Source organism: Chelonia mydas, chromosome 4, assembly GCF_015237465.2.
Source record: "Chelonia mydas isolate rCheMyd1 chromosome 4, rCheMyd1.pri.v2, whole genome shotgun sequence".
Taxonomy (NCBI): domain Eukaryota; kingdom Metazoa; phylum Chordata; order Testudines; family Cheloniidae; genus Chelonia; species Chelonia mydas.
This window is the reverse complement of record NC_057852.1, coordinates 127,677,260-127,695,414: the sequence shown is the minus strand read 5'-3', so window position 1 is coordinate 127,695,414 and position 18,155 is coordinate 127,677,260. Positions and strand designations below refer to the sequence as shown.

Here is an 18,155-nt window from a genome sequence, read left to right as displayed (position 1 = left end):
GCGAGTCATCGCATTGTAGCTCCCTTGCTGGACAATGGCTGTTGATAGGTTGTTTGACACCCCACCCGGGTGTTGCTTACTTTCCTTGCTGTTGCCTCGGGAAGCATACATATGGATAGAGAAATGACTTTCAGCAGATCATAACCTTTTCCCTGATACCTTACAAGGCATGCTTTATACGTAAGATCATGATTATATGAAAATGAGGAATATGGGGGTTACAGTACGCTCCCCCAAGGTATAGAATATCACAGTGCCCCTGTCAAATGGATGCTTTTGGATGTTTAAAGCCAGCAAGTAACTTTATTTCTCATTTCTTTAGTGTCTTCCATCCCAGGACCTCTAAGTACTTTATAAACCTTGAGTTAAGCCTATGACACAGGGATGTGTCTCCACTTGATAGATGGGAAACTGAGGCACAGGGACAATTACTTGTCTAAAGTCATGCATCGTGTCTTTGGCAGAGCTGAAAGTAGAATCTACCTTTTGACCACAAGATAAGTCTGCATTCCCTGCAAAAGGAGATATTCACATAGTTGGGTTCTCTGCCCTCAAAGTAGTCAAACAAAGCTTACCTTACAAAAATATAGACTGATAGAGGCTTTGGGCCTTCTAAATGGTCAGTGTAGGAAGGCTTTCATAGAATCATAGAATCATAGAATATCAGGGTTGGAAGGGACCCCAGAAGGTCATCTAGTCCAACCCCCTGCTCGAAGCAGGACCAATTCCCAGTTAAATCATCCCAGCCAGGGCTTTGTCAAGCCTGACCTTAAAAACCTCTAAGGAAGGAGATTCTACCACCTCCCTAGGTAACGCATTCCAGTGTTTCACCACCCTCTTAGTGAAAAAGTTTTTCCTAATATCCAATCTAAACCTCCCCCATTGCAACTTGAGACCATTACTCCTCGTTCTGTCATCTGCTACCATTGAGAACAGTCTAGAGCCATCCTCTTTGGAACCCCCTTTCAGGTAGTTGAAAGCAGCTATCAAATCCCCCCTCATTCTTCTCTTCTGCAGACTAAACAATCCCAGCTCCCTCAGCCTCTCCTCATAAGTCATGTGCTCTAGACCCCTAATCATTTTTGTTGCCCTTCGCTGGACTCTCTCCAATTTATCCACATCCTTCTTGTAGTGTGGGGCCCAAAACTGGACACAGTACTCCAGATGAGGCCTCACCAGTGTCGAATAGAGGGGAATGATCACGTCCCTCGATCTGCTCGCTATGCCCCTACTTATACATCCCAAAATGCCATTGGCCTTCTTGGCAACAAGGGCACACTGCTGACTCATATCCAGCTTCTCGTCCACTGTCACCCCTAGGTCCTTTTCCGCAGAACTGCTGCCTAGCCATTCGGTCCCTAGTCTGTAGCGGTGCATTGGATTCTTCCATCCTAAGTGCAGGACCCTGCACTTATCCTTATTGAACCTCATCAGATTTCTTTTGGCCCAATCCTCCAATTTGTCTAGGTCCTTCTGTATCCTATCCCTCCCCTCCAGTGTATCTACCGCTCCTCCCAGTTTAGTATCATCCGCAAATTTGCTGAGAGTGCAATCCACACCATCCTCCAGATCATTTATGAAGATATTGAACAAAACCGGCCCCAGGACCGACCCCTGGGGCACTCCACTTGACACCGGCTGCCAACTAGACATGGAGCCATTGATCACTACCCGTTGAGCCCGACAATCTAGCCAGCTTTCTACCCACCTTATAGTGCATTCATCCAGCCCATACTTCCTTAACTTGCTGACAAGAATACTGTGGGAGACCGTGTCAAAAGCTTTGCTAAAGTCAAGAAACAATACATCCACTGCTTTCCCTTCATCCACAGAACCAGTAATCTCATCATAAAAGGCGATTAGATTAGGCAGGCGTGACCTTCCCTTGGTGAATCCATGCTGACTGTTCCTGATCACTTTCCTCTCATGTAAGTGCTTTGTGCACAATGGATTGATCTTAGCACTTTCTCATGCCTGAACTGTTGTTTCACTTAGGGTATTTGTCCTAGTTGTATTGTACACTCTTTGGAGCAGGGACTTAAGTATTCCCGTGTCCTGTAAAGTGCATAGTTGATTGTGCTGAAGAAATGGTTTCAGCATCTTGTAAGCACATGGTGTCTCTTGTGGATAATAAGAGGAAAACACCACTAAGCCAGACTCTGCTAAAGGAAAATAGTCCGGGGGGAGGGAGGAGGGAGGGTACTCATTGTCCCAGTGGATTGGCTGATAGAGATTTCTTAGGTGTTCTGCTGCTGAATGACATTTATGCTGGGTGAGTCATTCTCCAAAAGATTCATTAACTCCCACATGAGAATTTGCACTGATGTCTCCAATTCATATTGGGCCTGTGTGTGCCAAAATGCAGAATGCTATTTTGATGGATTTATTTTTATAACTTGCCAAATCCTGAATCATTCTGGTGTAAAATTTCTGTGTAAATCAGTGAGCTTTTGAAAATAATCACTGCATACATTTGTCGTGAGCTTGCTCTCTTTATAAGGCAATTTCACTGAAATCTTCTATCAGTAATATCCCTAAATGTTAATATAGCTGAATGGATTCAAATGGTGGTGTTGCCTTTTTCTTGCAAGCTAGTTTTCAGCCACCTCTGCAATGGAAGCTTTATTTCTGGGCCAGGAGAATAGAAGCCCAGTTTTTAACCCCTTATTCTTTTATGAGCATATGTCTCTTACCTGAGGATATTTTTCGGGTGCCTTGATTTTTTTGTTTTTTTGCTGTGCATAGCCACCATTATCCCTTCAAGATGAGTAAAATGCGGAGATTTTACACTACTTAAATCCTTTTCTAAAAGGAGGGGCCTTGATTATTTCAGGAAGCTTATGCATAAGAACGGCCGTACTGGGTCAGACCAAAGGTCCATCTAGCCCAGTATCCTGTCTTCCGACAGTGGCCAATGCCAGGTTCCCCAGAGGGAATGAACAGAACAGGTAATCATCAAGTGATCCATTCCCTGTTGCCCATTCCCAGCTTCTGGCAAACAGAGGCTAGGGAACCATCCCTGCCCATCCTGGCTAATAGCCATTGATGGACCTATCCTAGTTCTTGTCTAGTTCTTTTTTTAACCCTGTTATAATCTTGGCCTTCACAGCATCCTCTGGCAAGGAGTTCCACAGGTTGGCTGTGCATTGTGTGAAAAAATACATACTTTAGTTTGTTTTAAATCTGCTGCCTATTAATTTAATTTGGTGACCCCTAGTTCTTGTGTTATGAGAAGGAGTAAATAACACTTTCTCCACATCAGTCACGATTTTATAGACCTCTATCATATCCCCCCTTCGTCATCTCTTTTCCAAGCTGAGCATTGTACAGTACCTTAATTTCAAAGCATAAAAGACTGGAATTCATTTTGTGAAGACGCTATTCAGTATTGTTCTTCCTCACATCTAATACATGGACATCAAATTAGCAACTGTGAAAAATCAGGACACTTTCTTTTTTGCGGGGGGCGGGGAGACATAGTTGCATATAGAAGACAAAGCCCCTACTGTTGGGACTGTCCCGATAATATTGGTCACATCAAATGCTGGGAGTTAAGCTGGAGACTAAACTAAGGTTGAGTTAGGCCATTCAGGTGTTCCTCAGTCTATCAATGTTGTTGAAAGTTTCCAGAATAAAGGGCTTCTCTAATCATATAACATTATCAATGATATCAACAGTGGCCATACAGCTGTTTCAAATGGATGTATTTTGAATGTACCATTTTATATTTAAAAGTTAATGCACCAGGTGGAATACTATGAATTGCTTCTAAGCCCTGTTCATTAAATGCCAGTGAAAGTGTATAAACCTGGCAGGAAAGCAAGTCAAAGCTTAATTATTTAATGAACTGTGTCTGACAAAGTGATTATCCCACCTGCAAGATTAAAGATTTTGAGTAATAAACAAATGTGATTCTAAAATAACTTGCAAAGCTAGTTGGGAAGTTGAGCCATTTATTTACAAAATGTGTATGGAGTCTAAATAGATGAAAGATTTCTGCTTCCTGAAGGAGCAAAGTGAATCTAAACCATCTACATTTTTGTGAAAAGAACAGGAGTACTTGTGGCACCTTAGAGACTAACAAATGTATTTGTTAGTCTCTAAGGTGCCACAAGTACTCCTGTTCTTTTTGCGGATACAGACTAACACGGCTGCTACTCTGAAACCTACATTTTTGTGAGGTCACCCATCATAATGGTATATGAACACCTTCTACAAATCTTTATTTCCCAGCCCAGTTGGCAGGAACAAACAAGATGTTAGGGATTTAAATGTGAGTGATAATGTGACTGAGAACGTTATTGTGGGAAAGCTATAGCAGACAGATGGATTTAGCATGTAGTTCTGAATGTAATGAGGCTGGCAGTCGTTTCCGTAATCTTGGTCCAGCTCCTAAGAAATTTCCATTTTCTTTGGCTACTAGTTTTCCCCTCTTTCTTGGTCACCTCATCTTTTCCAGTGGTGTGGAGCTTAGATTATCACAAGAAAGTCTCTCGGGTAGTTAGTGGGGGCTGATTTCATGCAAGCTGTTGAAATTCAGAACAGCAGCCTTGACCTCTAGGTGTTTGAGAGGGAGCCAATGCAGGGACTGGGAAATCAGGATGATCCATTCCCAGTTACCTGTCTTAGTGAGAAGGCAAGTTGCTGTGTTCTGAACCAGATGCAGACATGCCAAGCATTCCTAACTTTCAGTACTCCTCCTGAATTTGCACATGTAATTACAAAATTACAATTTTAAGTTTAAATCTACTAATTTTGTCTCTGTCACATAAATAAAATGTGTGTGTCACTCACCACCACTGGAGTCCACCAAACACAGCATATAGCATTGTGGGAATGGGGGGCTTTTTTCTCCACTGCCTATGACTCGTGCACAGACTGCACCATGAGGGTCGGAAAGGAGGCAAGATGTGGTGGTTTTGAATAGGTTGGGGCACTGCTGGATTCACTGCCCAAGCCACAGGCTGCGTGTTGCTCTTTAACTGCCCCAAGTGGGCCATGCTGGACTTTGTCAACGTGCTCTAGGTACTAGAGCTCTCCACCAGGATCCACCTGAGGCAATTCATGCACAGCCTGTGGCTTGGGCAGTGAATCCAGCACCACCCCAAGCCCCACTGGTTTGCCATGGTTTGCTTCCTATCAGACCTGACTTCCCAGGCTGAAAGGGAGGTGAAGTCGGAAGGGCAGGAGGAGAAGGCAGCAGTGGCAGAGGAGGAGGATCATCCCAGCAAGGAGTTCCAGGCCAGGAATGGCCAAAGTAATTAAGGGCCCTAGGCAGCATAGGAGGGCACGTTTCCTAGGGCTGATCCTTCTTTCTCTTTAAGGGTGAGGGTCAACAAGTAGGGGAGTGAGGGGAACCCAGCCCCCCAGCCATTGGAGGAGAGGGACAAGAGGTCCCAGTTTCTCCAAAGGGAAGGGGCAGAGAGGTCCGAGCAACCTCCCTAACTTTTTCATAAACATCCCTAAAAGTATGATCAAGGTTGGCATCTCGATAGATGTAGCTTCCTTTACGGCACTAACTTCATAGGTATAAGGAATTTCAGTAAGTAGGATTAGAGGTTATAAACGTCTCTCATCATGGTTGGATCTGTGTCGGATAGGACTTGACCAGTTGTAGATGGAAATTGGCATTCATTGCCACCACAACTGTCTGGCTATCTGAGCGCAGTGCAGTGTCTGGTTTACAGCAAGCAGATTGCATTAATCTAACAATGTGAATGTGGTTGCCTTTGATGATGGCAATTGTAATGGAGGAGGTGAGTGGTTCAAAGTGCTTCCCTCTTCTGGCCGGCATTATTTCACTCATCAGAGTTTAGCTTCAGCCAGCTGCTCTTCATACAGGAGTTGATCTCAGCCAGGTGCTTGGAAAGCTTGGAGGTAATGCTGTGACAGACTGATGTAAGGGAAATCATAGAACTGGATGTGCTATGCTAGAAATAGATATTTTGCTATTACAACTTTAGTTAACAAATCTGTTGGTGATGCATAAACCACAATACCCCATTCAATCTTCAATGGCTGGATACATGCTTAAATGAAAGGCATTATTGAAGTGGAAAGTTTTAATGATGAACTGTTGCTTTTAAAAATGCACTCCAATAAGCAATGAATGTCTGCTCCTAGCTTCCAGCCATTTCTGACGACTTGTCCGTACTTGTTTGTCCTTTGTAACCCAGATATCCAAAGAGAAGAAGAAAAAGTAAAGCGGTCAGTAAAAGATGCTGCCAAAAAGGGTCAAAAAGACGTGTGTGTGGTTTTGGCAAAGGAAATGATCCGCTCTCGGAAGGCTGTGAGCAAACTCTATGCATCCAAAGCACACATGAACTCTGTGCTCATGGGGATGAAGAACCAGCTTGGTAAGAACCTTGTTGCACCTAAATACAATAACTGTTCCTTAGATTAACGGTAGAGATTGGCCCTGAACTGAATGTTTCAAAATTGGAGTCAAATTCTGTCAAAGTTTGGGATGGTTTGGGCCTATCTCAAATGAGTCCAAGCCTGCAGGATGTATTTACACTTAAGTCATCTGCTCCAAAAGGTAGTCTTTCCTCTCATGATGCGCTGTGTGTCTGTTTTTCTTTGAGCGTTTCTAAAATAGCGAGAGTATGAGTAATGCTGGCTGACTCCAGAGCCCCTTGTAAGAAAGATTCTAGCATTACAAGAAGAGCTTGATCACATTCTGTTACTGGGGTGGGGTGTTTTTTGACAGGCTGCGTATCCGAGGGGTATTTCATTTGTAAGAGCACCCAGTATCTTCTTGCATGAATTCCTGTGGTTTTTAAAGCAAGAGTCCTGCACTGTGAAGCATCAAAGCAAGGGTGGGCTTGATAGAGAAGAGGAACAGTTTGCCCAATGGCTTAATATTTAGCACTTAGACCATTTTTCATCTGTCAAAGCATTTGACAACCCCTTACTGAGACCTTCTTCCATGCCTCCCCTACACTTAGAATTTTTGCCCCCTTCTTGACCATCTACAAGTCTTGTTGTCCATGTTGAAATCTCCCTTTAAAATGCATTTTCTGGCTGGTCTATCACTGATAACTCACCACATTGTAGCTCCTAACAGCAGCAGGGAGAAAAGGGATCCAAGGATAGGGAGGGGAAGACTTGCAAGCAATTGCCTTATTATGAATTTGTATTACTGTAGCACCTAAAAGCCCTAGTCATGGACCAGGACCCTGTGGTGGTGTACAAACGCAGAACAAAATGAGGAGGAGCTCCTAGCTCTGCAGTGGAGGCACCTTCTTTAGTCCACAACAGGCGCCAGAGTCTGATTTAATCATATCATATATAATCTGTTTGCTAAGAGGAGACCTAGTGTGACTTATCGGGTCCATTGGGGACGAGGGGAGTGTTAGAGAGCTTATTCCTTCACTCTCCCACTTCCCTGGTCCTTCTCGCACGAACAGAGAGCAACAATACCCGAAGTCCGAAGGTGCAAACAATTCGATGTTTATTGGGGTGAACTTCCAGCAAGCTTAAATACAAGTTCCTTTTTCCTTATTTTCGAATCCCAACTTACTTCCTGTTTGCCCCTAATTTATATAGTAATATTCTTAGCTATACCTTAAATTTCAGTAGAATGATTGGTTAACTAACCAATCCTAACATATTGTAACATGATTAGCTAACCAATTATATCCCACTACCTTAATTAGATTACACCCAGCAAAATTAATTATACAGCAGTCAGGAACAATCACAGAACCAGACAGAGATTATACAGACAAACAATAGCAAAGTGGGAACTATAATGACAAAACAATACAGAAGTGAGGATTTCACATCCCAGCTATTGATAAGTGAGTTCTTGCCAGACAGGATGCTATCAAACTAAGTTTCCTTTTACATTTTTTAGGCACTTCCCTTTCTCCGGAGGTGATAGGAATACAATCCTGTCCTGATAGTGCCTGACAGCCCAATAGCACCTTATTTCAATGTGACTAGTTTGGAATGTGAGGATGTGACTATTCGCATCCTAGCTTATGGCTGCCTCTGCTGCTTAGCCAAAGGCCTTAGCCTAAGAACAGGGCCTCAAACTGTCACAGTAAGAGAAGGCCCTTACACCAGCAGACAGTGATTTTGACTCTTTCTTTTATACCTCTAGAACTAGCCAAGTGATAAGAATACCCCTAAATTCTTAAAGTACAGGCCTTTGCAGACAGGCCTGAATATCTATATCCTAATAGGGAGAAATGCATTGGAAGAGGTGTAGAGAAAAGCAGGGTGACAGTCTGGCTGGGTGTGTGAACAGCTTCCAGAAAGAACGACCAGCCAACCACCAAAAAACTGAGGTGAGAGGCTGAAAAGCTGGGCCGGGGAGGAGGCTCCGGAACAAGTTGGCTGGGTAGCAGAACTAGGGACGCAGGATTGGAAGACAGTAAATGAAGACTTATTGATCCAGGTGTCAGCTCTTGCTGTATGGTCCATGCAAATGGTTATAATTAAGGCTCCGTGTTTGTCATGGAAGTCACGGATTCCGTGACCTCTGTAACTTCTGCAGCAGCCTGGTGTGGCTGGCCCAGAAGCTGCCTGGCTGCTGCTGGGACAGTCTCTGCCCTCCTGCCCCCCAGCAGCAGGAGTTTGGGGGTGTGGGGCTCAGGGCTGGGGGGCAGGGCGGTGGTTACTTGGGGGGAGCCCTCTGGAAGGGCGACAGGAAGTCCCCTCCCTCAGCTCCTAGCTCCATGTGCTGCCTCTGCCTGCAGGCACCACCCCCGCAGCTCCCATTGGCCGCCGTTCCCAGCCAGTGGGAGCTGCAGAACCAGGGCTTGGGACAGAGCTGAGGCAGCACATGGAGCTAGGAGCTGGGGTCGCCACTTCCCAGGAGCTGGGTAGGGAACCACCCCCCTCACCCCCCCGAGCACCCGCCGCACTTCCCTGAGCTGCGCTGCCCACGGTGCCCCCCCAGGCCATGCGAGCACCCACTGCGCCCCTGTGCCACCCCCACCACCCCCTCAAGTTTTAGTTGGGTATATAGTAAAAGTAATGGACAGGTCACGGGCCATTTATTTTTGTTTACTGCCCATGACCTGTCCATGACTTTTACTAAAAATACCCATGACTAAAATGTAGCCTTAGTTATAATTAAGAGGAATTACTTTTGTTTCTAATTCTGAGATTTCCAAAATGCCTGTTATGCAGGATGCCATGATCATAGGTGGTGGTGGTGGGGGGGGGGGGTGTAAGAAGTTTTTTGTTTGTGGGGACTGTGATGGCTTAGCTACAAGGAGACCTCCACATCAAACTTCATTGATTTATTATAGTTACCTTTGCTGGAGAGTTTAGTAACTATTTTACCCAACAAAGTGTCCTACAAAACTAATCTGAACAATAGTAATGGTAAATCTGGGAACTAAATTCAATCAATGAACTCTGCTCTAGAGGGATTTTAATCCTCCTTTAACTGAAAAACTGAAGGCCGTCTTCACTGTAGAGTTACTACTGATACCACCACAGTAATAACAGTGATATTATAGCCATTATTTTATCAGAGGCAGAAAGGAAGGTGGGATTCTGGCTTGTATTTTTATTAGACCCCTAATTGGCTTGAAAAACTTTGACTATCAATACAATTGAAATGTTTTGATATTTCTGTACCTTCTCATTATTCAGGCCTGATGTTAAAAACACTTGTAAGCTAGGAGAGTTTTGAAATGAAAAGTACCATGTGAAATTCATCCCCTTAGTTCAAGAGTGTCGTTTAAAATATGGGAACTCTTCATTATTAATAAAGAGATGCTGTTATTTCTCAACTTTATCTTTATTCAGGATTTGACATTTAAGGAACATTTAAGCACCATTCTAATAATTAGCTTCACAGACATCGTTGGATGTTGCCCAGGACTGTTAATTAGCCACTGCAAAAAAATATTGATGGAAACCCAATTTAGGCTGTAATTTAGTCCAGTTTTTATTTCTTGTTCAAAAAGGGGCAATTGTCAGTTTTCTAATTCAATATTAAATGGCTTTGCAACAATCCAGTGATGTGAATTCCTGACAGTGAGAGAGTTTCTAATTCTCCCAAAAATGTCAGACTACAAGGGTGGCTTCACAACATCAGGGTACTAATATCATGAATAATCAGATACATGGATACATAGTCTTGCTCGCCTGACCAGCATGAAAACTTCAGTAAGACTTTCTGTGTAGGTTTTATTCCATGCTCATCAACTTCCCACCTGAGAAGAGCAAACAGAAACTTTTTATTTTCTGAATCTAACTGCAGGTGGGGTGGAATCTAGATCTATTGGCATGGCTCAACTGCAGTTAATTGGAGCAGTATCTCCACTAAAACTCTTCCATCTTTCAAAACAGGGAAAGTCAGATTTTTCCCCTCTCCTAAAACAGACAACTTTAAGTTTAGAAGGTGATTAAATAAATGGACAATCTCTTTTCTTATATGCACTTTCCTAGATTCCAAAATGATGATAAACGGTACAAGCAGGACTCTCCGTCAGTTTTGTTCCCCTCTGCTGGCTTCATTCTAAAGCCTTTCCATGCCTTCTCTTGGCAGCTGTCCTCAGGGTGGCAGGTTCGTTACAGAAGAGCACAGAGGTCATGAAAGCCATGCAAAATCTAGTAAAAATCCCTGAAATTCAGGCAACGATGAGGGAATTGTCCAAAGAAATGATGAAGGTAAGTTCTGAAATATATTGTGTATTACAATAGCACCTAGACATTCAAAGTGAGATTGGGGTCCCATTGTTCAGCAGTGTGCAAACGCATAGTAAAATGGTCCCTGCCTTGAAGAGCTTACAATATACACAGATAGGACATAGGTTCCAGAGTCTTCCTCTGCTGCTATTAAAGGAATACTCAAGTTAAAAACACACTTTTAAATAATAATTTTCTTACGTTAATACTCTAGATTACTAAAACTTTTTTCTTATCCATTTTACTGTGCGCATGTGATATGCGCTAGTGTAATTTTGTAATGTTTGGTTTCCAAGCCCTGCAGGGGGATTTTTCTTTAAAGAAAAAGTGTTCCCAGTGGAATTTATAGAAAAAGCTTCCAAAATTTTTAGCTGATTACAGAATATCATTTGGGCAAATATAGCTGTGTGTGACTGACTGGAGCATTAACATACAGGCTGGCTTTTCAAAGGTTTCAGTGTTGTAGTTGCATTTGATTAAATATAGGGCAATAAATTTGATATATTGCTCTAAGGTGTTAATAAGACAACACTGCAGTTTAATTCTTGGGTTATCCTACTCTTGATTGTCAGTCATTCTTTCCTCACAGTAAGTGTGCAATAACATGTCATTTTGTTGCAGTGAAAACATTCAAAGGGTCTGTGTTTTAAAAATAACCCACATGCTAAACCAGCTCCACTGCACGCTGACCTAATTACAGAACTATCAGGAAAGCACAGGGATGGTGTGTGTAGTAGATAGGCTGCTATTGGAAGCAAGGCTGAGTCCTTTGATGGCGAGATAGCGGCACGCATAATCTAGACTATTATGAAATTGAGGGAGCTGAATATACTTTCCTGAGAGTGCTGCGCTGCTGGCTGGCTGTAAGTCCCAGAAATGGGATCTGTTACCTTCCATTTCCCTATAGGCTGGTATCATAGAAGAAATGTTAGAGGATACTTTTGAAAATATGGAAGACCAAGAGGAAATGGAAGAGGAAGCAGAGCTGGAAATCGATAAAATCCTGTTTGAGATTACAGCTGGTGAGTACATGAGTCTGTGTTATGAGGACTAAGAACATGGTTCTGTTCCCAGTGGATTAAATGGCAAAACTCACTGATTCCTATTGCAGAATTAGACCCTCTGTATATACCTGGACTAAATGTCTGGGGGCCCAATTCTGCAAAGTGTTGAATGCCCTTAGCGTTAGTGGCAGCAGGGAGTTCTCAGTACTTCACAAGATGGGGCCCTCAGAGATGGAACAGAAGTACTGTAGCTGATAATCGGAATACTGAGGCAGGAAAGAACTGGCTAGGGTGGGTCCAAAAAGTATAAATAGGAGGAATGCACAGAACTCAATAGAGACAGAGTCAGGTTATCACCTTATTTTAAAAAGCCACTTTCCTTTGGTACTAGTAACCCCTTAAACCAGAATTTAAATAAATTCATGCTTGCTGCAGTTTAGTTACTTTGTGTTTCTCTCAACTTGTACAGTAACAATAGCGGAGACTGCATTGCTTTTGATTCTGATCTAGTCAGGGTCACAGGCTGCTACACTGTTTGGGCTAAACACACTTTAGTTTAACTATTTTCCCCTATTTTCCAATTTTTGAAAAAATGAAAATCTCTGGGTCTTACGCAGCTTAAATAACACCAAAACAATTGGCCCTGAACCACTTGACTGTGTCCCTTTTTAAGTAAAATCTAGGCTGAATAATTGGAAAATCTCCTTATTAAATGAGACAACTTGTAAAAGTGCTTTGAATATAAAATATTAATTCAGAAGTCTCTGACTGTAGACTATTATCTGAAGGGCTACAGGGAAGCTGGAAGTCCCACAAGTCCCAGCCTCCTTAGTGGCCAGTCCTATGGGTGAATTAGGTTCCCTGCCCCATGCTTTGCCGTGTCTCCTTGTGCCCAGTTCCCAACCCCCCCCCCTTTTTTTTTTGGTCCCCCTTTCCCTGCCTCACATTTCTTTTCCTTTTTAAAAATACTCTTTAACCCTCTGCTCACTTGCCAAAAGATGTGTAATGCTCTGCAGCATTTGGGTTTATGGATTGGGCCATAGATGCTGTCACGGCTGAGTACCATGGGAACGGAAGTGAAGTTGCCCTGCAACAAGGAGCTCTTCCCATTCACAACTGTTAAGAGCCTCAGAAGAATAAAGCAGGAAGGCGAGCTACTTTTAATCTGTTTTGCCTGTGGCCACAGGAGTGCAGGGAGCCAGGGTCGGGTTAGTGTCACAGCATGAGTCTCCCACTATCTTTCCCTAGGGCCCTTAGAATTAGAGTACAGTGCTCGTCTAGACACTTTAAAATGGGCAAGATACTGTATGGTACACACTAGGAAGAACTGATCATGAATTATTGCCTAGATAGCCTAATCACTTGTTTCTAAATTTCCAACATGCTGTCTCAACCGTACAGCAGTGGCTGACTTCTGTTACTTTTAAACCTCTAAAATGTGCAGCTACCTGAGAACTTCTCCATTTGTTAAATACAGATGACTGACTGATTAATGATGATTCTGGACATTATCTTGCTTGTTTTCAGGGGCATTGGGTAAAGCACCTAGCAAAGTTACAGATGCTCTTCCAGAAACTGAGCCCATAGGGGCTGTTGGTATGGCTGATGAAGAAGAGGAAGAGGATATTGAAGCAATGCAGTCACGGTTAGCTACGCTCCGTAGCTAGATATTAAGTTCACATGTACAGCTTGTTTTTTTGTGGTTTGGTTTTTTTCCTCTGGGATGGTCTGTTCCTCCTGTAAAATGTAAAACTTTGTTTCTGAAAATACTTCCTGTAATATACATTTTTCCTGGGGCTTGTGTTCTATAAAGGTTATTTTTGCCAACCTTTCACAGATAATGTAGGCTATAGGGAAATAGGGGGTGTAATGTATTTTCAGATCTAAAACAATCTTTCCAAAAATATTCTTTGTAGCAAGGTAGGGTCTTCCTCTAACAAAGTACTTGTACTGGCTTAAGCTGCTACCAAAAAAACCCTTTACTATTTAAGTGTGTGTACATTTTTCTGAAACATTACGAATGGATTTTAATAAACTTCTTGTTTAACACTTGCTCCCCGGGGGTCTGTTTAGCTTGCATCTTAGTTTAAGAGTCTGTTCTAACCTTTGTGCGTATTCAAGCTGATAATGGTGAGGAAAGGGAAGTTTTGGTCAATGGTCAGTCTACGCTGAAGCATTTAGTTTATTTTCTTAAAGCTATTTCTACCACCCCCTTCCATCCAGAGATCAGGCATTTTACAAGTGCAGACTAACCCACCCAGCCTTCAACAGGAGCTATTTTCCCCTCCAGTGTGCAAATGGGAAAACTGAGCTGTAAAGACTATTTGACCACAGCTGTAACAGTCCTATGCTTTAGGTTGTAGCTGTTCAATTTTTAACAAATGTTACTGAAGCATGTTTTTCTACTGTCCCTTACCCAAAGTCCTTTTTAGCAAACCCTTTATCAGGACAGCAGGGTATTTCTTCAGAAGTAAGACTGGTGCTTGATAAAAGAAGGATGAAGCCTACTGCTGTTGAGAGCTCAAGAAACTAGTGAAGGAAGCTCTATTTTTAAGGAATTGGGTACTCAATACATTCATAGAATCATAGAAAATTAGGGTTGGAAGAGACAATATCCCACAATATTCTTGCCAGCAAGTTTTAAGAGTATGGATTGGATGAATGGACTATAAGGTGGATACAAAGCTGGCTAGATAGTTGAGCTCAACAGGTACTGATCAGGTTTCAGAGTAACAGCCATGATCAATGGCTCGATGTCTAGTTGGCAGCCCGTATCAAGCAGAGTGCCCTAGGGGTTGGTCCTGGGGCTGGTTTTATTCAACATCTTCATTAATGATCTGGATGATGGGATGGATTGCACCCTCAGAAAGTTTGGATGACACTAAGCTGGGGGCAGAGGGTAGGAACAGGGTCTAGAGTGACCTTGTCAAATTGGGTCAGAAGAAATCTGCATTTGTCCTTGTTGAACCCCAGAGTCCTGCACTTAGGAGGGAAGAATCCCAGGCACTGCTACAGGCCAGGGACCGACTGGCTAAGCGGCAGTTCTACAGAAAAGGACCTGGGAATTACAGTGGACAAGAAGCTGGATATGAGTCCAATGTGCCCTTGTTGCAAGAAGGCTAACAGCATTTTGGGCTGCATTAGTAGGAGCATTGCCAGCAGATAGAGGGGAATACTCACTTCCCCTCAATTTGGCACTGGTGAGGCCACATCTGGACTTATTGCATCCAGTTTTGGGCTTCCACTACAGAAAGATGAGGACAAATTGCAGAGTCCAATGAAAATGATTAGGGGGCTGGGGAGCTGGGATTGTTTAGTCTGCAGAAGAGAAGAGTGAGGGGGTAGCCTTCAGCTACCTGAAAAGGGGTTCCAAAGAGGATGGCTCTAGACTGTTCAGGGCACCAGATGACAGAATGAGGAGTAATGGTCTCAAGTTGCAGTGGGGGAGGTTTAGGTTGGATATTAGGAAAAACTTTTCACTAGGAGGGTGGTGAAGCACTGGAAGGGGTTACCTAGGGAGGTGGTGGAATCTCCTTCCTTTGAAGTTTTTAAGGTCGGGCTTGACAAAGCCCGGGCTTGACAAAGCCCTGGCTTGGATGATTTAGTTGGGGATTGGTCCTGCTTTGAGCAGGGGGTTGGACTAGGTGACCTCCTGAGGTCCCTTCCAACCCTGATATTCTATGATTAGGCTACTCTTGCTGGTGCCAATGAGCGTAGAACCTCTAGTAACTTGTGCTGACTGTCCTGCGCCTCTTCCAGTGGCATCTCAAGAGCACTGGCTATTCTCCCTAGGTGTTCTTGAAACTGATAATCACTTGGCTAGGAGGAAGGTGTCTGACACAACTTCATCTGGAGACAAAGTGAATCTCTCCAGCTGCACTGGTATTGTTACCCGGAGTTCTGTCAATCCAAAACTTTTGGTAACTCTTACTCTGTGAGGTAGTGTCAGGAAATAAATTAAGGGAGACACAGCCATCTGACTGATAGATGGCTGGCACAAACAGCGCAACACAGGAGTGCTTTCACTTAAAGCTAAACTTTGTCTCAAGTACTTACATATGTCTGCAACTAACATATGTCTGGTTAGTAAAACACCCCCAACCCTTGATAATTACCAAAGCTGAGTAACTTTCAAGGGGCACAGCGACAGGCTGCCGTTGGCCAAACTTCCATCTGCCCATGGGGACCCCAATATGTGTTCAGGGGAGCATCCCTGAAGAAACCCTCCTGAAGAGTCCCACTACCTCAGCCTTTTTCATACATTGTATTACTAATGACATGTCACATTAAAAAAAACTTGCTAAGCAAGCAACTTTTAAAGGTCAAGCAAGAGGTTTCCTTATGGTCATCAACTCTGTTTTTTTCAGCATGTGCATGCCTTGAGGCCCTGACAAACACATTCCTGAGGGTATGTTATAGACAAGCTTCTGGTTTTTCTAAAATACATATAGTGGCAATTTCAACATTATCAGGAAGGATGTGGGGTGAAGCTGCCCTTTCTGTGGCACCCAAAGCCCCCTCCCCTCCTGCCTTGGTTAAGCTAAGGCTGCTGCATGGCCCATTTATGGCCTGCTGAACTGGCTCCTGTCAGTAATAAGCAATAGTAGTTTCAGGCACTTTATTGGTTTGCCAAAGTCTCCCCATACAGTGCTGTCAGAGCTGGGCTGATTGGTGCATTGTCTAACTACTTCTGAATGTCTACTGGATGAAGAGTAGGGCAGTGAAACGGGGGTTCTCCTGAGCCAAAGGAGACTGTTCTGAAGGCAAATACTGGGGCCATGAACTCCAATATGGCCAACCCAGTTGATCCAGCAGCACAAGTACAACAACAGAAGGAGCTGGATACCAGCTTCTTGGGTAAGGCAAAGGAGGAAATTGCCACGGAGGCCTTGCAACCCTCTGGTAGTTGTATTTCTGAAATGAAAGAGGTGGACTGCTGAACATCCAGGTCCTCGGATTCAGGAGTTAGTCTTGTGTGAATGACCGGCCGATGGAGAAGGATGCATTGAGAGGTATGGCCAGCAGGTGGTAGATGCAATGCAGGAGATGGAGCCCTCTGCAGAGGTGAGTGCACTGGAACGTAAGGAAACCTCACTCCTTTCACGGCAAACAGTTCATGAGGGCTGGGAGCACTTCCAATTTTCCCTAAAGTCAATGGTATCCAGTCTATTGACAGGACCAGAACCAGTAAAAGCACCTGTCTCAGGACTGACAAATCATGGGAATCTGGCAGAGCCAAGGCAGGATTTGGTGCAATAACCAGCAGATCTGGCAAGTGGTATAGCCTATCACTCCTTTACACCTTGGAGTGCGTAGCAACTCTGTGGCTGGAACTAGTGGACAGTGCAGCATCTCTCTTGGATTGAGACTTACAGCCAAGCTTATGCACATGCTGCTATGGCTTGCCCTGATGTGAGGTTCATAGCTCTGATACCAGAGGATCTGGATGGAAGCTCCATGGTAGGGGAAGTGCTCAGGCCGATGCACAGGGGGAGGTTCATCCTATCCAGGATCTGACTTTGGCCTTCCCCTGTATGAGCAGGGAAGGAGAGACAGATACTGCACCAAGAGGTGATGTGGGCTTCCCCCAAACAGTGTTGGTGTTAGTCATTGATAGAAAGTGAACAAGGGTAGAAAGCACAAACTTTGAATCCTGGCATCTTTGGAATAACCCACTACCCTGACATGAGAGTTCAGCAGGGGAAAGATTGGTTGGCAGGGAACACTGTCGAGGTGGAGTCACAAATCCTTAATAAAAAAAAGTAGGAGTTACTAAAGTACAACAAAAAATAAAACCCAATAAAATCCTATGAACCATGAGGCAATACAAGGGTTCACATGTGGACCACTGAGCAATACTACTTTGAAAAAGCTCTAGACATGCGTCCTAACCCTCAGAGGAATACAATAGGGACCACCACTCAAAGAACATTAGCTACACTACACCCCACCCACCTGACTGGTTTGCTGCTCTTGATCTTCAGGATGCTTATTTTTGTGCAGCAATTGTCCTGAGCTACAGGAAGTTTCAGATTCATAGGGGCAGATCAGCATTATCAATATATAGTTCTCATCTTTGGGCTGTTTACTAACTGCATGACACAATAGTGACAGCCTCTCTCAAAGAGGTTGGGAATTCACATCTTCCCATATTTAAACAATTGGCTAGATGCCAGGTAAGTCCAAAAAATTGCTCCCTCCATCTCCACTTTGTTCAATCTCATTGGCTGGGGCTGATTTTGAGCAAGGCAAAGTTATTAGCTCCAAACACAAAATCAAATCTATTATAGCTCTACAAGATTAAGTTTGAGTTTGTCTTTAGCTACCTGTGCAATTCTTTGGTACTCAGTCGGACCAAATTTATCCATGTTTCCATTTTCTGTAGAATTTGTTTTTGATTTTCCAGTCATTAAAAAGTTCATGATGGAGTCACAGTGGCCTCTTACTTTCTTCCTATCTTTCCTTTGCAGGAGGCTAGTTTACTGTAGTGTCCAACAT

General features: G+C 43.6%; 1 protein-coding gene across 4 annotated transcripts in view; it reads left to right on the top strand.

Moving 5' to 3' along the window:
• LOC102937884 (charged multivesicular body protein 3) overlaps positions 1-13,711 on the top strand; it is a 56,575-nt gene extending 42,864 nt beyond the window's left edge. For all 4 annotated transcript variants that reach the window (XM_043544875.1, XM_027826187.2, XM_037898298.2 and 1 more), the window contains 4 exons: positions 6,177-6,356; positions 10,514-10,635; positions 11,561-11,675; positions 13,185-13,711. In XM_043544875.1, the coding sequence (XP_043400810.1) occupies positions 6,177-6,356; positions 10,514-10,635; positions 11,561-11,675; positions 13,185-13,324 (557 nt within the window). In that variant the 3' untranslated portion in view covers positions 13,325-13,711. The remainder of the gene's footprint in view (positions 1-6,176; positions 6,357-10,513; positions 10,636-11,560; positions 11,676-13,184) is intronic.
• The last annotated feature ends 4,444 nt before the right edge of the window (positions 13,712-18,155 follow it).